At 41.2% G+C, this 20207-nt stretch overlaps 1 protein-coding gene across 1 annotated transcript in view; it reads left to right on the top strand.

Moving 5' to 3' along the window:
* The window catches only part of cbl (Cbl proto-oncogene, E3 ubiquitin protein ligase), a 44220-nt gene extending 24516 nt beyond the window's left edge, over positions 1 to 19704 (top strand). Inside the window, exons 4-16 of the mRNA XM_038693890.1 lie at positions 1267 to 1423; positions 4401 to 4522; positions 7485 to 7622; positions 8395 to 8482; positions 9409 to 9540; positions 9718 to 9936; positions 10703 to 10834; positions 11551 to 11970; positions 13294 to 13382; positions 13560 to 13760; positions 13876 to 13964; positions 14405 to 14647; positions 16401 to 19704. Of these exons, the coding sequence (XP_038549818.1) occupies positions 1267 to 1423; positions 4401 to 4522; positions 7485 to 7622; positions 8395 to 8482; positions 9409 to 9540; positions 9718 to 9936; positions 10703 to 10834; positions 11551 to 11970; positions 13294 to 13382; positions 13560 to 13760; positions 13876 to 13964; positions 14405 to 14647; positions 16401 to 16693 (2323 nt within the window). The 3' untranslated portion in view covers positions 16694 to 19704. The remainder of the gene's footprint in view (positions 1 to 1266; positions 1424 to 4400; positions 4523 to 7484; positions 7623 to 8394; positions 8483 to 9408; positions 9541 to 9717; positions 9937 to 10702; positions 10835 to 11550; positions 11971 to 13293; positions 13383 to 13559; positions 13761 to 13875; positions 13965 to 14404; positions 14648 to 16400) is intronic.
* The last annotated feature ends 503 nt before the right edge of the window (positions 19705 to 20207 follow it).

Below are 20207 nucleotides of genomic sequence, written 5' to 3'. Positions count from 1 at the left end.
AAAAATCCGGAGGCCGTTATAGTGAAGACTGGCCAAAACTTTAGAAACGATGACGCAGCCGCTCACGCTCAGCTTTCTGATTGGGTCTTGCAAAGCAGAAACACGATGCTGCTGACTGGGTTTTTGACAACATATTTTTATTAAAATATTATGTACCATGCAAATAACACTCATCTGCCTACACTTGTACTGTGCATGTTGCCGTTTACTTTGCAACAACTCCCAGTCTGTTTTCTGCCGCCACACTCCCGTGTTACATTCAGTAACAGTCCCAGCTCGTTATTGAGCCATGCAACAACAACAAAAAAAACCTGTTCTGATGCTTAGTCTGTATTTATTTATTCTTTCGCCAAATCATCTGTTAATATGGAATTGACCATCTGCTTCATGTTTACACTGGCCCGTGCATGCCCAATGCACCTGAACGGGTCCTAGCTATGCGTTTTCAGTCGTTTTAATGTAGACGGAGATCAACTCCAAAACGCAGCAGAAATGCTGGTGTGGATGGAAATCGTATTCGTTTTAATTCTCCGTTTGTAAACTAGCTAACACGAGTAGTGTGGATGGGGCCTTAATGAGTTGAATGAGATGACTATCACTTATGAGAGAACATAAGTGATAGCTTCTCTCTTCTTTCACAGTAGTCACAGACAATATATGTCTTCTCTGGGACAAATGTTGACTTATTGAATACAGAGATCAGTTGACTAAAACATGTCCTTGACGTGTAAACATGGGAACACATGTTCTATACAATTGCACATGTTTGACTGTTTGCGAGTGTGGTCATAAAAAAACAATCCAGCCACGTGGAACTACAAGAACATTTTAATAGCTGTGGTTTCCCAGTACTAGGTAATAAAACATTCTTTCCCCAATTTATCAGATATAAATACTGGCCTAAGTGCATTTAAATTCATCTATTTGCATATCTGGTAGCTGTCTCTTTAAAAGATCACATCAGGTTAGCGTCATGACCGATGACAATCTCAAAGCTCTTACTCTACAAAAATCACATTTACATCGTTTGAATTTTAGTTCTTCACCGGAAATGCAGTTCATGTCTGTATTTAGAAGTTTTAGTGGAGTATTAGATGCATGCACCAGTGAATTCACTGCTCATGCCTGTCCTTCTTCAGTGCATCAAGTATCCCAAACTTCTAATCAAAACTTTAAACTGCACCTTTACTGCGCTTATTTTACTGCCGCAGAGCAGCATGCAAGTAGTGATGTTTCCATTTTAGTTTTTGACCTTCTGTGTTACAGGACCATTGTGCCTTGGAAGATGTTCCGCCAGTCCCTCCATGAGTTTCATCCCATCAGCTCCGGACTTGAGGCCATGGCCCTCAAGTCCACGATAGACCTCACCTGCAACGACTACATCTCCGTCTTTGAGTTTGACATCTTCACCAGGTTATTCCAGGTAATGAACACTCACAGACTGTGTCAGAAATCACCATTCATGCACTACTCCCTACTACCTGTAGGGAGTTGTATGTAGAGGACTATATAGCGAGACACACGCATAGTGAAAACAACACTGTCGGAAACTACTCCAATCATTATATCGGCGCCGTTAATGTCATTGCCGTCGGACAATCAGTTGGCAGACTGTTTATTCAATCAGTGGAATGCATCATGGTCCGTGTTTCCCACACATTGATTTATTTGTGGCGGCCCGCCACAATATCAGCACTGACCGACACACATTGATTTTCATTTTGTTTATTTTACTATTTAAAACGGGTAAAATAGTATTTGATTTCAGCGCTGCACTGCACCCAGCACACTCACTCACTCTCTCACTCACTCACTCACTCACTCACTCACTCACTCAAAAATTGAAAACGGACCCATCTGAAATGAATGGTTACTATCATGAACACCACTGCACAAATCTGTCCAACACAATGTCGGAGACCCACCTTCAAAAACAATTATTAGCAAGCATGTAAGGAGCTTAGCTAAGCCACAGTTATGCATTCTGTGGGACACAAACACTAAAATAATAATTCTCATTCTACATTCGGACAGCACTACAAAATGGCGAGCTCACTATATAGAACACTCTATATAGAACACTCTATATAGAACACTATATATAGAACACTATATAGTGAGGAGTGGCTGATTTCGGACACAGCCACACTCTACACATTTCTCATTTTGTTATCATTCCTTTTTGAGTTAATGAGAAGGGAAATGTACAAAGGAAGAGAGTGATATAGAAGACAGAGTAATTCATTGCAGTCTGTTAGCCTTGGTGTAGGAAACAAATTTCATTTGAGCAGCACATAATGAACTTAAACTAATCTGCCACGTCTTTTTTGGCTAACTCTATCAACTTGTTAGCAGGATGCCTGCTGAGTTATTCTCGCTGTCACAGGGCTGAAGTTGATGCTCCGCTCTGCTCACTCTGTATAGACAGAAGTGTTCGGTAATGATTTTGTTCTCTTAATGGGGTATATGTCGCTTCAAAATTCCTGAGACAGGTTGTGTTGTCTTACTGCTTGATGAATAATCTGTAGCAAGGAGGAAAATTTGTGGAATAATTCCTTAGACTGGAATCTAACTGTGCACACACTTTGGAGCTGTAGAGCGTTGGTACGTTGTCAGTTTATAATTTGTTGATGAGAGACTACACTACTGACATACTTCTATTCTTTGTCAATATGTCTATATTTTGTCAATATGTCTATATTGTTTTGTTCATAGTGTGTATATTAGTGTTGTCTATTCTGTAGTTTGTGTCTTATTTTATTATTGTGTTATGGTATTATTGTATAAGTAAGCACATCGTGAGCAATGTACAATCCTGAGTCAAATTCCTCGTATGTGTATTCATACCTGGCAATAAACCTGATTCTGATTCTAATGCTCATGGAGTTGTGATGAGGTAAAGGGCTATGCAGACTGCCGTTTATATTTTGCAAATATATACACAAGGCAGCGGGAAACAACCTATTTGTTTTTTGGGTATTTCAGTGTATATTTATGGTAGTCCGGGTGCTGATTAAAACCATTGACGCTTTATACATTCTCATATGTAAACCTAACTCGCTGCATTTAATTTACTTAATTATCTAAAACCTCTTACATCATACCTCATATGCAGTAGTGTATTTTGTTTACTGGTTTCAGTGATTATTCCCTGCTACTTGTGTGCAAGGCACAGACAGACTTAATGAATGCTAAACAGATTACAGACATTTCCTATGACACTCCCTCATACAGAAAAAGCCCTCCTCTAAATTTCCTCAAACTCAGAATAGGAAGTGAGCCTGTGGCCATTTTGAGCTCTGTCCTTCTGCAGTAGACTGGGGGTGATACGTTTGTTTTTTTTTTTTATTATTATTATTACTATCAAAATTGTCTCATTCACTATATCTAGGATGAAAGATGTGGTGGTGATTGTAAAATATATTGCAAAAACTTCACTTGCTCTGTTCAGTTAAGTGTAAGTCAAGCAGGTGACTTGATGTGCAAATGGGAAATAAAAGGCAGCTGAAAATGTACAATTAGGGGATGTAACATTACCCACTGTATGTAACATGAAGTCAGTGAACTGCAGCCCACACACTTTTTTTTTTTTTTCTCCCTCACCCGGCCACTCTGCGATCACATTTCAGTAAAGGGTTCAAGTGAGAGGAGTTACAGGATATCTAACAGGAGTCCAGCAGAGGAGACAGTTTTGACTTATCACTTGCTGTGTGCAAAAAGTATAAATAACAAAGATCAGATTTTTTATTTTATTTTGACAAATATCGTGAAGCGACAGGGAAACAAGACAACCCTTGCACCATGGCCACGGCTTTTGCAGCTCATTTTCAGTGTTGTATGTGTTAATTCTACTTCCTTTCACACACCAGATAGACTGGTGAGAGCAATTGCGGAACCACCTACTCACTACTGGACTCAGCGATAGAGTAGTATGAATTATTTTATATCTTCTGTAGTTGTCACCTCTTATTTTTAGGATGACTTGACTTGATATTGGGTCATGAACTATTTAAAGAATAAAAACGTAAGCACCTGCATAGTTGACGTTTGCCTGCTTTTATATACAGTATGGGAAGTAGTCTGCAAGTGTCTATTTTAACCTTCCTCATTCTGTGCCTCCAGATGGTACCAAATGAGTTGCCTGCTGTTTTTAAGTGTTGTAAATTCTGCTTAAAGGACATTTTTACATTGCTTGACCCAAGTTTAAATGGCTATTTTAAATCACACTGAATTTCAGTAAACTTTTTTTTTTAGCATCATTCATGATGCAGTATATTTCTCCATTACTCTGCCCATGCTGTTATTGCTGTGTCCATTCATTCACACATCAAATGAGTCACACTCTATTTTTCGTGTGTGTGTGTGTGTGTGTGTGTGTGTGTGTGTGCGTGTGCGTGCAGCCTTGGTCATCCCTGCTACGGAACTGGAACAGCTTGGCAGTTACTCACCCGGGGTACATGGCCTTCCTCACCTACGATGAGGTCAAAGCACGGCTGCAGAAGTTCATTCACAAGCCTGGCAGGTGAGACAGAAGCACATGTGCGCAGACACACAGCTTGTAATGCCGTCGAAATAAAAATGTGGTGCTTCTTGGTGTGTGTGAAGCGATTAGTCATAACTGCCCTCACATTTGTCTCTTACCGGCTTCTATTTGCACGTGTTTGGGCAGTGTGAGCAACACACGTTTTTATTTCCATTAGTGGGACTTAATGAGAAACATCATGTAACCATGTTCATGTGTTTCCATGGCCAGCAACGTTAGAGCGGCTTTACTGTGGCTCTCACAACTTATTTTTGTCCTTCGCTCCAGAGATGTGTCTATGTGTATCATCGTTGTTACCTACAGTAAAACACTCTCTCTCCCACTCTGCAGGCAAACACGCATGCATGCAAATGATCAGCATTTGGCTTTTTATCAATATAAAGACAGACAGGGTACAAGTTCAATTTTGATGCCAATTTTACATAACAGTTATGTTATGGTGTGTGGGCTTGTGTGTGTATGAAGGATCCAGGGCGGCATGGCACTGGTACCTAGCATCAATGGCCTGATTGTACACTGAAAGCTGATGTCACTGTCTGCTTGGCTTGCGTAGAGCCACATTGACATCTGAGCAGTTATTGGTCAGTGTGAGCGCAGCATTTATAACACTATAAATTACAGCTTACGGTCAGGAGCGTTCTGTTTGTATTATGGGTACAGCAGTTGCTCCACTTACAAGCTGTAACATCAAGGCCATTACAAGGACTACTTTTTTCCATTTGAGCAGTATCCCCAAACTTGAGCCTTAGACTTAAGTGACTCATGAATAAATCCTAATACATGCATCTGAGGATGGATTAATGTAATGCCCTTTTTCTGGCTTACCTCAGTCACATACCTGTGGTCTGCAGCTTTCTCTGAATACTGCGGCTACAGAACTAACAAAGACAAGCTTCTTTGCAGGGGTATTCAATACTCCTGATTTTTTATTAAGTCATTTCCTGATACAAATGTGTTCACTTGTACATAGAAACAAGCAGACGGAAAATGTTGAGTACTGCATGTCTTTCTACGCTCATGTGGCCTCTTGTAGCCACTGTTACTCGTCCCCTCTAGAATAGGTTAAAGCACAGCTGCTCGAGACAAACAATTTACCTGACTATGAGCAAGCAGTCAACATGTCCCCTCTTCACCTTCAGCTGGCGATGAATCGCTGCCCACCCATGGCACAGAATGAAACATTATAACATTATCCTTTATAATCCTTGAGGTGTAACACATGTTGAAGACATTTTATGTTATCACTTCAATTTATCATGTGAAGTATGTTCATTATGCACAGTAGATCAAATTTATATTGTATACAGTGAGGAAAATAAGTATTTGAACACCCTGCTATTTTGCAAGTTCTCCCGCTTAGAAATCATGGAGGGGTCTGAAATTGTCATCGTAGGTGCATGTCCACTGTGAGAGACATAATCTAAAAAAAAATCCAGAAATCACAATGTATGATTTTTTAACTATTTATTTGTATGATACAGCTGCAAATAAGTATTTGAACATCTGTATATCAGCTAGAATTCTGACTCTCAAAGACCTGTTAGTCTGCCTTCAAAATGTCCACCTCCACTCCATTTATTATCCTAAATTAGATGCACCTGTTTGAGGTCAATCAGTACAATCAGTAAGAATCCAACTACTAACATGGCCAAGACCAAAGAGCTGTCCAAAGACACTAGAGACAAAATTTTACACCTCCACAAGGCTGGAAAGGGCTACGGGGAAATTGCCAAGCAGCTTGGTGAAAAAAGGTCCACTGTTGGAGCAATCATTAGAAAATGGAAGAAGCTAAACATGACTGTCAGTCTCCCTCGGACTGGGGCTCCATGCAAGATCTCACCTCGTGGGGTCTCAGTGATCCTAAGAAAGGTGAGAAATCAGCCCAGAACTACACGGGAGGAGCTGGTCAATGACCTGAAAAGAGCTGGGACCACCGTTTCCAAGGTTACTGTTGGTAATACACTAAGACGTCATGGTTTGAAATCACGCATGGCACGGAAGGTTCCCCTGCTTAAACCAGCACATGTCAAGGCCCGTCTTCAGTTTGCCAATGACCATTTGGATGATCCAGAGGAGTCATGGGAGAAAGTCATGTGGTCAGATGAGACCAAAATAGAACTTTTTGGTCATAATTCCACTAACCGTATTTGGAGGAAGAAGAATGATGAGTACCATCCCAAGAACACCATCCCTACTGTGAAGCATGGGGGTGGTAGCATCATGCTTTGGGGGTGTTTTTCTGCACATGGGACAGGGCGACTGCACTGTATTAAGGAGAGGATGACCGGGGCCATGTATTGCGAGATTTTGGGGAACAACCACCTTCCCTCAGTTAGAGCATTGAAGATGGGTCGAGGCCGGGTCTTCCAACATGACAATGACCCGAAGCACACAGCCAGGATAACCAAGGAGTGGCTCTGTAAGAAGCATATCAAGGTTCTGGCGTGGCCTAGCCAGTCTCCAGACCTAAACCCAATAGAGAATCTTTGGAGGGAGCTCAAACTCCGTGTTTCTCAGCGACAGCCCAGAAACCTGACTGATCTAGAGAAGATCTGTGTGGAGGAGTGGGCCAAAATCCCTCCTGCAGTGCAAACCTGGTGAAAAACTACAAGAAACGTTTGACCTCTGTAATTGCAAACAAAGGCTACTTTACCAAATATTAACATTGATTTTCTCAGGTGTTCAAATACTTATTTGCAGCTGTATCATACAAATAAATAGTACAGAAATCACAATGTATGATTTTTTGATTTTTTTTTTTTAGATTAGGTCTCTCACAGTGGACATGCACCTACGATGACAATTTCAGACCCCTCCATGATTGCTAAGTGGAAGAACTTGCAAAATAGCAGGGTGTTCAAATACTTATTTTCCTCCTTTTTTTTTTACAAAGAGTGACACAACCCTACATGTCTTATTTCTCATGTCTCTCTCTCCTCAGTTACATCTTCCGACTGAGCTGTACACGGCTGGGCCAGTGGGCCATTGGCTACGTGACAGCAGATGGAAACATACTCCAGACCATTCCCCACAATAAACCCCTTTTCCAGGCCCTCATAGATGGCTTCAGGGAAGGATTGTAAGTCCACTGGCATTTTGTTTGGCACACTTATTTTCATCCGGACCTCTGCTCTGTGTCTGTGGCTGGGTCTCAGTCTTCATTTGATGCAGTTTTAATAAATTCTCTGTAAGTCAAGCTTCCTGACAAATGCAGAGCTACTCTTTTTCTGCCATTTCTCTTTTTCTGCCCACAAAGCATGCGTCTCTGTGTAAACTAGGCAGCTCTGCTTTGCATCCCACCATTCAATCTGCCCTTCAGCTCTAAACCAATCCAGCCATATCATATTGCCTTTTCCCATCATTCCAGTGTTATCATAACCAGAATAGGACTGTTGGTTTCTAATGTGCAGCTCACTCAGTGGTTTAGCTGGCTCCCGTGAAACTCATTTTTTCACGCCAGCGTTGATTCCTTTGTTTAATGAAAGCTACAGTTGGCCTGTCCCAACCTGTAATCAAAACCTGACTTTAAATGGGGAAAGCCTATACAGTACATCACCTGCATCTACAAAACATTTATTAAAAGGTAATTAAAGCGGCTGACCCATTTGTAAAACTGTCTCGTACTGTACATGCATTTACTCGGTGTTATTAAAACACGTTGCCAGATTGTATGAATAGTCTGAACAGATGTTTTCATTACTGCAGCCTGTTCGATGTACATGCAGTATAATCATACTAACTAATGATTATGATGACTTTTAAATGAAAAGGCCTGTCAAGATACTAGAGGATACTTTGTGGGCAGCCCTGTGTGTACCTTTTTTAATTTTGATGTGCCTCTGTATTTACAGCTATTTATTTCCTGATGGCCGGACCCAAAACCCAGACCTGACAGGACTGTGTGAGCCTTCTCCTCAAGACCACATCAAAGTCACACAGGTCAGAGCAGCGTGCCTGTTATACTGCATCCTCTTTGGTATCTTATACATTCTTGCTGGTCTTTGGCGTTTTATTTTAAAGGTCAAAAGACTTTTTTTTGGTGGACACATAGATCAGTAAATATCTAAGTTGAAAAACCAATGCTGCAGTGCATGATCAGAAGGAAGCAGAAGTAGAAGACATGATAAAACACTACACAGGAACTGCGTTAGTCAAGGTTAAGTAGCTGAATAACTGAAACATTCTGTCTGACATTTATTCACAAGTACGGTAAACTGAAAGTAAAGTAAGTACAATAAACTGAATAAATAACAGGTATTTCTAAGTATCAGTAAACTGAATAAATAACAGGTATTTTTAAGTACAATAAACCTGAATAAATATCAGGTATTTTTAAGTATCAGTAAATGGATATTTTGGCTTTAATGTTGAGTCATCTTTAAAGATTGTAATTGTTAAGTTCACTTCAAAAATGGTGTGTTGCCCAAGTAAAATGTCAGACACTGCATTGAAAATGGCTATAAGTTAAGTGTAAATAAAGTTGCATAGTGCATGCTTCCTTAACTGTTAAAGGAAATGTCCTACAGTATTTCATCCTTTTATCACATTAAAGGACGCAACACGTTAAATGAGCAAGTTACAAAACTGTAAATTGTGAAATATTGTTAAAGAATACCCATCCTGGTGTATCCTTATCGGTCTCTATCTTGTCGGGCTTAGAGATCGTCTCACGGTTTTGTTAAGGTGTTTATGACCAGACTCATTTTGCTTAAGCACAGGACTGAAACTAAAAATACGCCCCCTCATTTTAACTTGGCTCCAGATCGTTCTAGGCTCTTTTTTCGAAATGATCTCAGGTGGTGTCAGGACCGTATGATGTTACTCTGCACTGAAAGCTCATAGTTTTCTCATTTTGTCCCCCTCAGGAGCAATATGAGCTGTACTGTGAGATGGGCTCCACTTTCCAGCTGTGTAAGATCTGTGCCGAGAATGACAAGGATGTGAAGATTGAGCCCTGTGGTCATCTCATGTGCACCTCCTGTCTCACAGCCTGGCAGGTACGAGAGTGGGTGGATGGAAGGGCTTTGTGTGGGTTGGTTGCTCCAAGTTAAGTGTCATAACTCATAGCTGTTGAGAGGAGAACTCACTGTTCTAGTGCTGTTCTCTGGAGATGTAACAGACATAAAAGCACATAACCTCCTTTCATCTCTGCGTGTTTTCTACCTTTGTTACAGGAATCCGAGGGTCAGGGAACGGGATGTCCCTTCTGTCGCTGTGAGATTAAGGGTACAGAGCCCATCGTGGTGGATCCTTTTGACCCCAAGGACAACAGCGGGGGCTCCTGCAGAGGCTCATACGGGGCTGAGGGGGCTCCATCACCCAGCTATGACGACGACGATGACGACAGACTTGAAGACCCCCACCTCATGATGAGCAAACTTGCCTGCACAAAGGTGAGATTGTGGAAAAAGTTATCTCCGTTTGCTCAAAGTTTGTAGTCATGATACTGGGCAAGCAGTTCTGTTTTTTTCCAAGACAAGCTATTGAGGCACTTGGCTTCGTAGGCTTAACGCCCTGGGTTCCTACTGTCCTCTTCTGTTTTTCTGAGAGATCCATCTCTGTGCAGATGAAACACTCCCTGCCTTGCCCTTTTTTTTGAGCTTGAAGCTCCTGGCTCATATCTCAAGTCTTTCATCTCCATCTTTCATGGTGCCAAGGTAGCAGCTTTTTTTTGTGGCTCTCAGTATTTGATATGTGGGGCATTCTATCCTCCATCTTTTATGTGCCTCAGAGAAACTCTGTGCATTAGTCTGCTTATTACTCAATAAGGTGAATACCTGAGATCACACACACTTTGATGTGGTCCTTGAATTTTCTTCGGCTTTGATTGCTGACCCGGCCTTCTTTCTCGTCTTTGACCATTTCTTTAAATGTTCGCTGTGAAGTACTTGGCTGTGCTTCATAGATATTTTGCATTAATTTGTGTTCTGTTTTGTGTTGAAACAAAACGAGTCTTGGATCTATTTTTTCTCTTACTTTTTTTGAGTAAACTGTTCACAGCACTGATGTGCCTACATCAAAGGAAACAAGGTGGCTGGAATTTGACAGAAGTTGGATTGGCATCAGTGTAGCATGAAAGTTGCCATTAGACAAAACCTCATTGTGTTCAAATGTAGCTGATCAGATGTGACAGATGTTTTGCTCTTGTGTGGGATCCAGGTGGAGCGCCCACCCTCACCCATGTCCATGGCCCCTCAGTCCTCCCTTCCCCCTGTGCCACCTAGACTTGACTTGCTACCACACAGACCTCCCAACCCTCCAGGCGCCTCCAGCCCCGGGGTCACCGCTAAGGTAACTGAACACACACAACAAAAGTAAACCCTTTGTTTTGGCAAGATATTCAAATAAAATGAGTTTCCAGTTTATGTCATAGCCTACATATCAACAGCTAAATAGTTCTGTCATAGATGAGGAGACATTGATGTTTATTTTGGTGTAGATTGTCATTTTAAATGCGAGCTCTATTACTTCCCACGTTTGTTGTAACATAAAAACCATGTAGGTGTTGCCCCAAAATTTAGTTGCTTCACTTTTTTAGTACCTTTAGCCAAACTATTCAAACATTGTGCATTATGCAGCTTATTCATAACTTGATTTTATGGTGCATCCTAAACTAAAATTTAAGAATAACACTGGTAATTCTATTGCAACCCAGCTTTGTTATTGAAAGTATGTTTACTCCTATCGCCACAAGTAAGTTGTTGAAACACCAACCACCATGATAAGCATATTTTATATTACGCATGTAATGCATTAGCTTGCATTTCTTTACCACACACATGCATATTACCACATATTTCTGCTTAAATGTAGATAAATGGGAACTTTAGATAGAAGCTGGAATTGTCTGCAGATGATAAACATGGTGCTTTTCATCAAATCATATTGTTGTTTATTATGGAGAATGCATCTAAATGGAAGATAAAAGCACTGAGTTTTCTTTGATTTAGCATCAATATTGTATGTAGTCTAAATGAGCTCCCTCCATCTCCATTTCTCCCCTCCAGGCAGCATCTCATCACAAAGACAAGCCTCTCCCCCTCCCCCCAGCACTGAGGGATCTCCCCCCTCCTCCTCCTCCAGACCGTCCCCACACAGCCGGGGCAGCCCCCGATGGACGGCTACCTAGGCGGCCCTTACCCTGCACTCCTGGGGAGCCCCCTCGTGATAAGCTCCCTCCTACACCCCCAAACCGGCCCCTGGCTGACTGGAACTCTCGGCCCGTTCCCAAGGCCCCCAGCTCCTCTTCCTCATCCTCCTCCTCATCTTCGTCATCCACCCAGGTCTCCACTCTGGGAGGAGACATTCGAGCAGGTGTCAGGGAACTCTCCAACCGTCACTCCCTCCCCTTGGCGCTGCCCTCCGCTCTGGACACACGCTCGGACTCACAGAAGAACAACGGCTCCCTCGGTCTGGACCACCAGCTGGTCAGAGGAACCACAAAACACCACACACTAAACTACCATTTGGTTTGATGTGAATTCATTGGCTACGATCACAAGCACACAGCATTTTAGTAGTAATTGTCCCAAGTAAGAGAACTGGAAAAACAAATGTGGCACCACCTTGTAATAATCCAGCATACTGTACAGTATATGTGGGTTAGAGCAAGTGTGGGTTTTTAGCTCAGTCACTCACAACATACACACTTACAGGAGGGAAATTAAATTAATGGTGTTTTCATTACCTTGATTAATATATATGTAAAATCCATGTTGTTGCCATGGGTTTGACCCTGATGTCTCAATGGTGTTACATTTGGTGTGTTTTCGGGGGGAAACTGAATATTTGCTTTCTTGCAGAGAGTTAGAGCGTTAAATCCAAAGCTATAGCCAGCAGCAGTTGGTTTAGCTTAGCATAATGACTGGAAACAGCTAGCCTGGCTCTTTCTAACGCTAACAAAATCCACCTACCAGCACTTCTTAAAGCTCACTGATTAACGGTACAGCACTGATGGCAAGCCCGGCACATTATCAGCACGAGGACACGTAGTCCGTTAAAAAAAGTATTTCTTCATCGCCTTCATCTTAAAAGTAATTTCTGCCCCGCTGCTGTCATGATAGTGTAATGTTACACCGGGTGTATCGGACCTCTTGTCATCTAATGTTTGGCCATTTCATATTTTCTGTTTATTTAACGGCCGCGTATGAGCGAGAAAACAGCTGAATCTAACATTAGACAATCTGTGACTATCTGCAATCATTTCAGTTGTTTTCTTTGCCCCACACTGATGCAGAAATACATTTGATTACTGCATTACTCAATATTGAAATAAATCCATGTCAGGAACATTTAAAGTAAAGTAGACTAATTCATTTCTGTTATTGTTATTATCACAACACATCAGGGAAGTGGAAATTGTATTCATTTTAAGATATGCTACTCTTGTCATTATATTAATGTGCTTCATCAGGATCATTGAATAAAACATTGATTTATTGATTAGACATGTTTTTGATATTTATTTTGGATAAATTGATAGGTTAATCTAGTAATAAGCAACTTTTTTTCTTTAGAATACACAAAATTAGTCGTTAGATTAATCGACTTGAAAAATAATCGTTATGTACAGCCCTAGTACAGACATGACAGCATCATCAATCGTCTTATCTAACTCTCAGGAAGAAACCGACTTAGCATTTTTCCTTAAATGCCAAACTATGCCTTTTTTAAATGTGATAAGTGTTTGGTTCCTAGATTTTGATTGTGAAAATATTCTTCTGAGATTTCTGCTTGTGCTTCCTTTCCAGAATTTTACAGCAGTGGCTGCTCAAGATTATGACAACCCCAAAGTCAAGCCCTCATCCTCAGCCAATGCCATCTATTCTATGGCAATTAGGTACGGTGTACTGGCACTACGACTGACGTTGTTTTTGCTCACTTGCATATCACAAAGGCCATACAATGCATATTTTAGGAAGCTTGTTTCCTCCCGCAACACCTTTTTAGTGTTTTTATTTCATAAATCCATATTTACAGTTGAAGTTTAAGTATTCTTGCGGTTGTTCGTTCCCAGATCTTCTGCAGCCCTGAGGCCGGTGACAGGAGAGGAGGCACATGACAGTGAGGAAGAGTCAGAGTACATGATCCCCTCCTCTCGCCCCGTCCTACCCCCCATCACGGCACCGCCTGTAGGGGAGATCCAACCAGTCCCGAGGCCTCCTCAGCCTCTATCTTCACTCCAGACACAGACCCAAGCCCCTGCACTCAACTCCCGGTATTCAAAACACTCCATGAATCCACGTCCAGCATCACACCAGGATAAAATGACTTTCTGATTGGAGTACTTTGTCTGTTTATCGTTGTATTATTGTTGTTTTTTGTTGTTGTAGGATGACACTGTCTGAACTGGAGGATGGACCTCAAATGTATGAAGACATGTACAACATCCAGGCCAGGTCCCAACAAGCCAGAGATTCAGGTATTTTGATTGGCCGTTCGTTATACGTACGTGGATCAGGTGGACAAGGACAGCTTACATGTGCAGCACGAGTCACTTTCTGTCTACAACCGTGCGAAGATGTGTTGTTTCTGCTTTAAAATGAACCGTTGTTTGGAAAAAATGTCACTCTTAACCAGTGAATCTGAATTTCTGAATATTTGTTTGGCTCCAAAAAAGGATCCCCACAATCTGTAAAAAAAATAAAAAATACATACATTATGCACTTACTCTCTGTGTTGGCATGAATGTAAATAAAAATTTTCGTTATAGTTGTGACTCATCTGAAGCTGTTTCAGAGGATATAATTATCTTTGTATATGAATGAAACCAGGCATATGCTAAATCTGTATATAACTTTACGTAGCTCTCTGTCTATTAAATACAGTACTGCTAATACACTGTTTTCAATCCTCTCCCAGATTATTCAGAGTTGCCCCCTCTGGCAATGACCAATGGTCCCAGAGACCATGCGGACGAGGACAAGGAAGAGGAGGAAAACGGCTATGACTTCCCCAAACCCCGGCTGCCAATGCCTAGTGCCCGACGGACCCTTTCAGAACTGGGGGGGTCGTCTTCCTCGTCTTCATCTTCCTCATCAAGTTCATCCTCCACAGCTGCTTTCAGCCGCCTTTCTCTAGATTCGGACGCTGGAGCTGCAGCACGTAAGTGTTCCTGTCTCTTAATAATTAATGTAATTTCAGTGATTATGATAAATACAGCCTGTCGTAATTAATTTTTTTTTGTAATGTAAATGAACTGTAAAACAAATGCCCCAAATTATTGGGTAATTAACTTTTTTTTACTGTAATGTAAATTCATCCAAGGTTATGGGTCAGTTTTTTTGTTTTTTGCCTTAACTTGCACATGGCTATCTAAAGTGGGGTCCAGGGGCCCCCAAGGGTTCTTGAGGTGGTTCCAGAGGGTCCTCAGCAAAATACTTTATTTTCGTTATAATTCTATCCATAAGTAGCACAGTGACAGAATTTCTGACTATTTTGGTCATGGGTTTCATACACTTTATGTAATAAAGCATCTAAAAGCAAAAATTCTATCAGATGGGGTTCCGTGGTCTAATTTGTGTTAGTTTAGGGATCCCTGATGTGGAAAAAGTTTGAGAACCACTGATCTAAGGCTCTGCCTCTGGCTGTCAGAAAGAATGTAATCAAAATGAAACTACTTAAAAGGCTAGATACCATTAGGGCAAGTAGGAAATAATTTACTTATTTGCGTGAACTGACCCTTGAAGATCTTTATTAAGAGACTTGGCACATACACTGGTGGCATGAAAGGAAAATGGTGCATCTGTTGGAGGTAAAAATGTAGAACAGCAGCCTCTTTGTTCCGCTCCTTCCTGGCCGAAAAAGCAATTATAGTGCTGATGAATCAATATCTTGAGGTAGCACAAGAGTCGTGTGACCTGGAGTGCAGCCTGAAAAGTCGACTAAAGTGTTTTGCTGCTACCTGGTATGAGGCCAGACGTAACACAGATTTTCCACAAACTCTTTGAAGTTGGTATTAGGTTCAAATTTAAACTTTGATAGATTTCTGTGAATCGATTTCAGTACATCATTTGCTCCAGCGTGTGCAATCACAGTGTGCAAAGAAGGGTAAAGACCAACAATTATAGAGCGCTGTTCAGTCACATCAGTGACCTTTTTTTAAAACCAGAAAAAAAAGGGAAGTGATGCCTCCAGGATGTTGGAATGACCATGATGATCATATCATCATAATCTCATATTGACCACGAAGATGTCACAGACATCCACTAATGCAACTAATGAAGCATTAGTGGCCTTAGCAAACCTGTCACATTTTGTAGACAAAGGTAGAAAAGCAGGTGCAGGAGGAACGGACTGGGGGGTGGGCTGGAGCAGAACATCCAAAGGATTTTGGTAGAGACACTAACTGTTCAACGGTGCTAATATGAAACCTTTTGGTGGTGAAAGCCACAGTGAGAGTGCTCAACATTTTTTAGCTGTTCCTTAATGAGACAGGCTTTTTATTTCTCTGAGTAATCTCCTTGTCTCTGCAATGAGCTGACATTTACTTCCTACAATGATTGCATAGTATTCAACTAAAGACCTAAATCTTTGTATCTGAGGGCCAATTAAGTAGCTCTCAGACAAGCTGACAAGCTTTCAGATCATAATTAGAGTGCTTTATTAAAGGTTGCTGCAGTGGAAAGGTCAACCAGTTCACCATATATACAGTATGATTAAAAAAACGTAGCTTACCTCAGACAAATTAGATCTAAATTATTTCCAGAAAACTCGTCATTCACATTAACCTATGTTGACCTTTTAATGTATTTAAAATGAATTTATGTTGTTTCAGAGTTAACCAAAACTTAAAACTACAGTTTTCCAGAACGTTTTACTTTAAAGGCATATAAACTCTCTCTCTCCATTTCTTCAGTCTTCTCAGAGCCGGTGGAAGCACCAGAGAGACCTCCGAAGCCCCTCCCCAGACGAATCAACTCAGAGCGACGACCCAGCCCCATCCCGCCCATCCCTGCTCCACCCAGTGGAGCAACAGGAGGAGAAGCCAACCCTCAAATCAGTAGTGAGATAGAGGACCTAATGAGTCAGGGATACTCTTACCAGGACATCCAGAAAGCACTGATGATTGCACAGAACAATATCGAAATGGCCAAGAACATCCTACGCGAGTTTGTCTCCATTCCCTCCACTGCGCATGTTCTTACATAGCACACTCCTCGTGCCTCTCTCTACATGTTTGCTCTCTCGCCCTAGCTTGGCCCAGCCTGGTTGGGTTGAGGTTGGCGCAGCCCAGCCCAAAGCCCATTGCCTGCAGCACTACCTCCGGTGCTGGCTGACGCCCAACGCTCCTGTGGATTTTTAACTGGCTGTTCCTCCGGCGAGCTCACAGCATCTCTGGGACTCCGCGCCCTGCACTCCATGCGCTTTCAACAGTGTCTGGCCGCCTTTAAACTGCTACAGCGGGCGTATTTTGTTTTCAAGGACATCGCAGTGGGACTGACTAAGCACGTGTGGAACAACGACAGGACGCCACATGGCGCAAGACCTTTGTAGAAATCTTGGGAAGACTCTTCATATTTCATGTTGAAGCCTCTTGCTGAAAATGTAACCAACACCTCACAAATAAAACTAAAAATGTATGTCTATATGAAAATTTAATATATGAGTAAATATATATTAAATGTGTGTAATATATACAGTACGTGCATATACAGTATGTTAAAAAAAAACAAACAAACAAAAAAAAAAACTTTCAGCTTTGAGAGTTGCTGTTGGTACAAGCTATATGGGTAGACGGGGACCAGATTAAAGTCAGGGTTTGGTCCTTTTCTGGCAGACAGGGATGTTACAGTGTGGAGAAACACATGAGGAAGAGTTGGGGTGTCTTCCTCTCTAAGAAGTGTTGGTCAGCAGCAGCTTAGAAGACGCGCAGTAGAGCTTTTTCACAATGAATTCAATCTGTTATGGCCTTTTAGATTAACAACGTTACTTTGGTACCTTTTCTGTTTTTTTTAGAAAAACATGCTTGTTTTGTCGTGTTGTAATTTTCAAAGTAGCATGACGATGGTTTCAGGTCTCAACTGTTGTCTGGCAGTGTGTTTCACTCTCTATATGTGAGTGTGTTTCTGTATGTGAGTGTGTGTGCGCGTGTCTGCCGGACCTACTCATGACCTGCTCTTCATTGAACCCCTGTTCCTGTACAACATGAATGTGGAATTACAGTCAGTATACTTAGACTTGTGCTCTGTAAACGTACTACTGCTCTAACTCATACGACGGGGCCTAGTGTAGATGTAGAGCCTGGCAGCGAGATTATTAGAGGACGTGCTAAAGTCGACGACCTTGCAGTACCAGACAGGCTTGTGTGTGTGTGTGTGTGCGTGTGTGAGATCCATGGTGGCACGTTTTCGTCTAATTTCAGTGGCTGCCTGGTTTGAATTTTTGTCTCTAGATCAGCCCAGTGTTATGAAACAAAAAAATATTGTCATTGTTTTACTTTGGTAATATATTATTGTAATATGATCATAAATGTTATTATAATTCATTCAGAAGTGCTTCACTGCTGCTACTATTGTTAGTGCTAAACAATTACGCCTTAAATGTACATTTGTGAATATTGTGTTTAACAGTCATCCATTTCTTTAAAGTGACAGTATCATCCGTTTCTCCAGTCCGTAATGTAGCATACTTGAAAGTACAAGTGGCTTGTGAGCCTCTCAAGCTTTTTAATATATATATTGTCTGATTCTAAACAGGTAGACTCTGGATAGCAACAGTAATGAAGCAAACAAAATTCCTTTCATTATGACATCATTTTGTAATAGAATCAGGCTTCTCTTTCACATGAATTTCCTTTCTCACTCTACTGAAAGGGGAGTGGGCTCTGAGGCTTTTTAGAAAAGTAGGCTCATGGGTTTGCTGGCCCAGCCCCAAGTCTACATTAAAATCAGTATTTGGGCCAACTGTAAGAACTAACTCAGGAATAATGTTTATATAAACATGTGGCGTTCACCCTGGCTGTCAAAAACCAGAGGGGACTCATTGTCAGAGACAGCATTTCACCAACCGTCTGTTCATCCAGGTGACATGTAGCCAAAAGCATCCGCTTAATGAAGTCACACAAGTAGCCTCTTACCTTCTTTTTCTTTTTTTTTTTGTCACATTATAACTTGCACATTTTTTGTATTATTTCCAATGTTCGCAGGACTAGAGACAGCAGCTTAATTTCCAGGTACTATGAATGAACAAGATAAATAAATGCAAGGAGCTTTTAGGTACATTGACTTGAACCTCTCTCAGCATATGAAGAAGAATGTGGTTGGGTTTTTTTGGGGGGTGTAAATCATGTCAATAGCTCATCAGCCCTAGCTTACTCTGGGTAATGCTGTCTGTTGACTGGAAGCCATCTCCTCGCTGTCTGGCCATCCTCTAGTTCTTGTTTTCTTCTTTTCCAAGTTGCCTTGAGAAACTTCTTGAATGATAGGTAATGGACGTGGAGTTCCCCAGTCCTCAATACTGTACCAATGTTTCGTTGATGTTTCGAGGACAGCATGTCATTGTCGTGTATCATCTACCTTTTTTTGAATTTTTGTTCACACAGTTTACCAATTTGTGCTTCAATACTGTCACTCTAAAGAAAAGCAAATTGTATAGAGTTAGTCATATGAAAAGAAAAAAATTGCTGTTTTATTTCATTTTGCATTCCTGTATATGTATTTTGTTCCAAAGGTTTTGTTTACTTATGTGAGTAATTCTGTGAGCAGTGCCATATGTTTAGAGATCCTCACCATGTTTAGAAGAAGGCATTGTGTGTTTTTGACGGGAGTTTGTAGGTATTGACCTGCACCTGAAGGCGAGATTGTGCATTACGGCTTGTATTATTCTGTCCTTTTTGCCTCGTCAGCCGCATCAGGCCTCATCTGTGAGGAGTGAGAGGTCTCTGCCTCCTTTTGTTTGTCTTTCTTACCTGAAAGATTAACTAGGCCTCAGATCAGTGCTCAAACTCGGAGATGCTGGAACCTGTTTACCAGCTCCTGTTACCCCTCAGTCCCTGCGTTGGGGTACTTAAACTTTCTGCCAGAAGAGGGAGCTGCTGTTCCATGTAGCCGCGTTGCTTCTTGTCAGTAAAAGGCATTCATTAACTTTTTTGATGGTTTTTAAAGCTCATATCACTTTGGAAGTATGCACAGTGCTGTTAATAAAATGATAAGTAAAAGCCATTACGTGTCTCATTACAGTTAAAAAGGTTTTAAACATAAGCATTTGTGATTATTCTATCATCTGCTACACTTACTGAACATTGAATTCATCTAGTCATACTGTAGTCCTGACAGGTGTAAAATTATACACTTTTCAGATACTTTGCATTTTGAAGTACTGAGATTTTTGCACAGAATGTACAATTGAAAAGAAATTTTACAACTATGCAAAAGTTTAAATGGAGCATTGAGTTGTGGTATTGATCCATTTCACAGCAGACATTTTGACTTGTCAAAGCAGGAAAAGCACAGGTGTTACTAATAACATTAATGATGACTGCATTCCATTTAGGTGAACCGGTTCCAGGGCACACATTTAATGGAACAGAGCTTATTACTCACAGCTGTGCTTTTTCTGCTATGACAAGTCAAATTGTCTGCTGTGAAAAGTTGGTATTGAAGTTAATGCCAAAGAGAAACTGAATAGGATTAGAAATTAACTCTCAGGAGATTTGAAGATGGTG

The sequence above is a fragment of the Micropterus salmoides genome, unplaced genomic scaffold, assembly GCF_014851395.1.
Source record: "Micropterus salmoides isolate LMB-PRFRI ecotype aquatic unplaced genomic scaffold, ASM1485139v1 Ms_hic_scaffold_3, whole genome shotgun sequence".
In the NCBI taxonomy this organism is placed as follows: Eukaryota; Metazoa; Chordata; class Actinopteri; order Centrarchiformes; family Centrarchidae; genus Micropterus; species Micropterus salmoides.
Note: the sequence above shows the minus strand (reverse complement) of the source record. Positions and strands in the feature narration are given on the sequence as shown.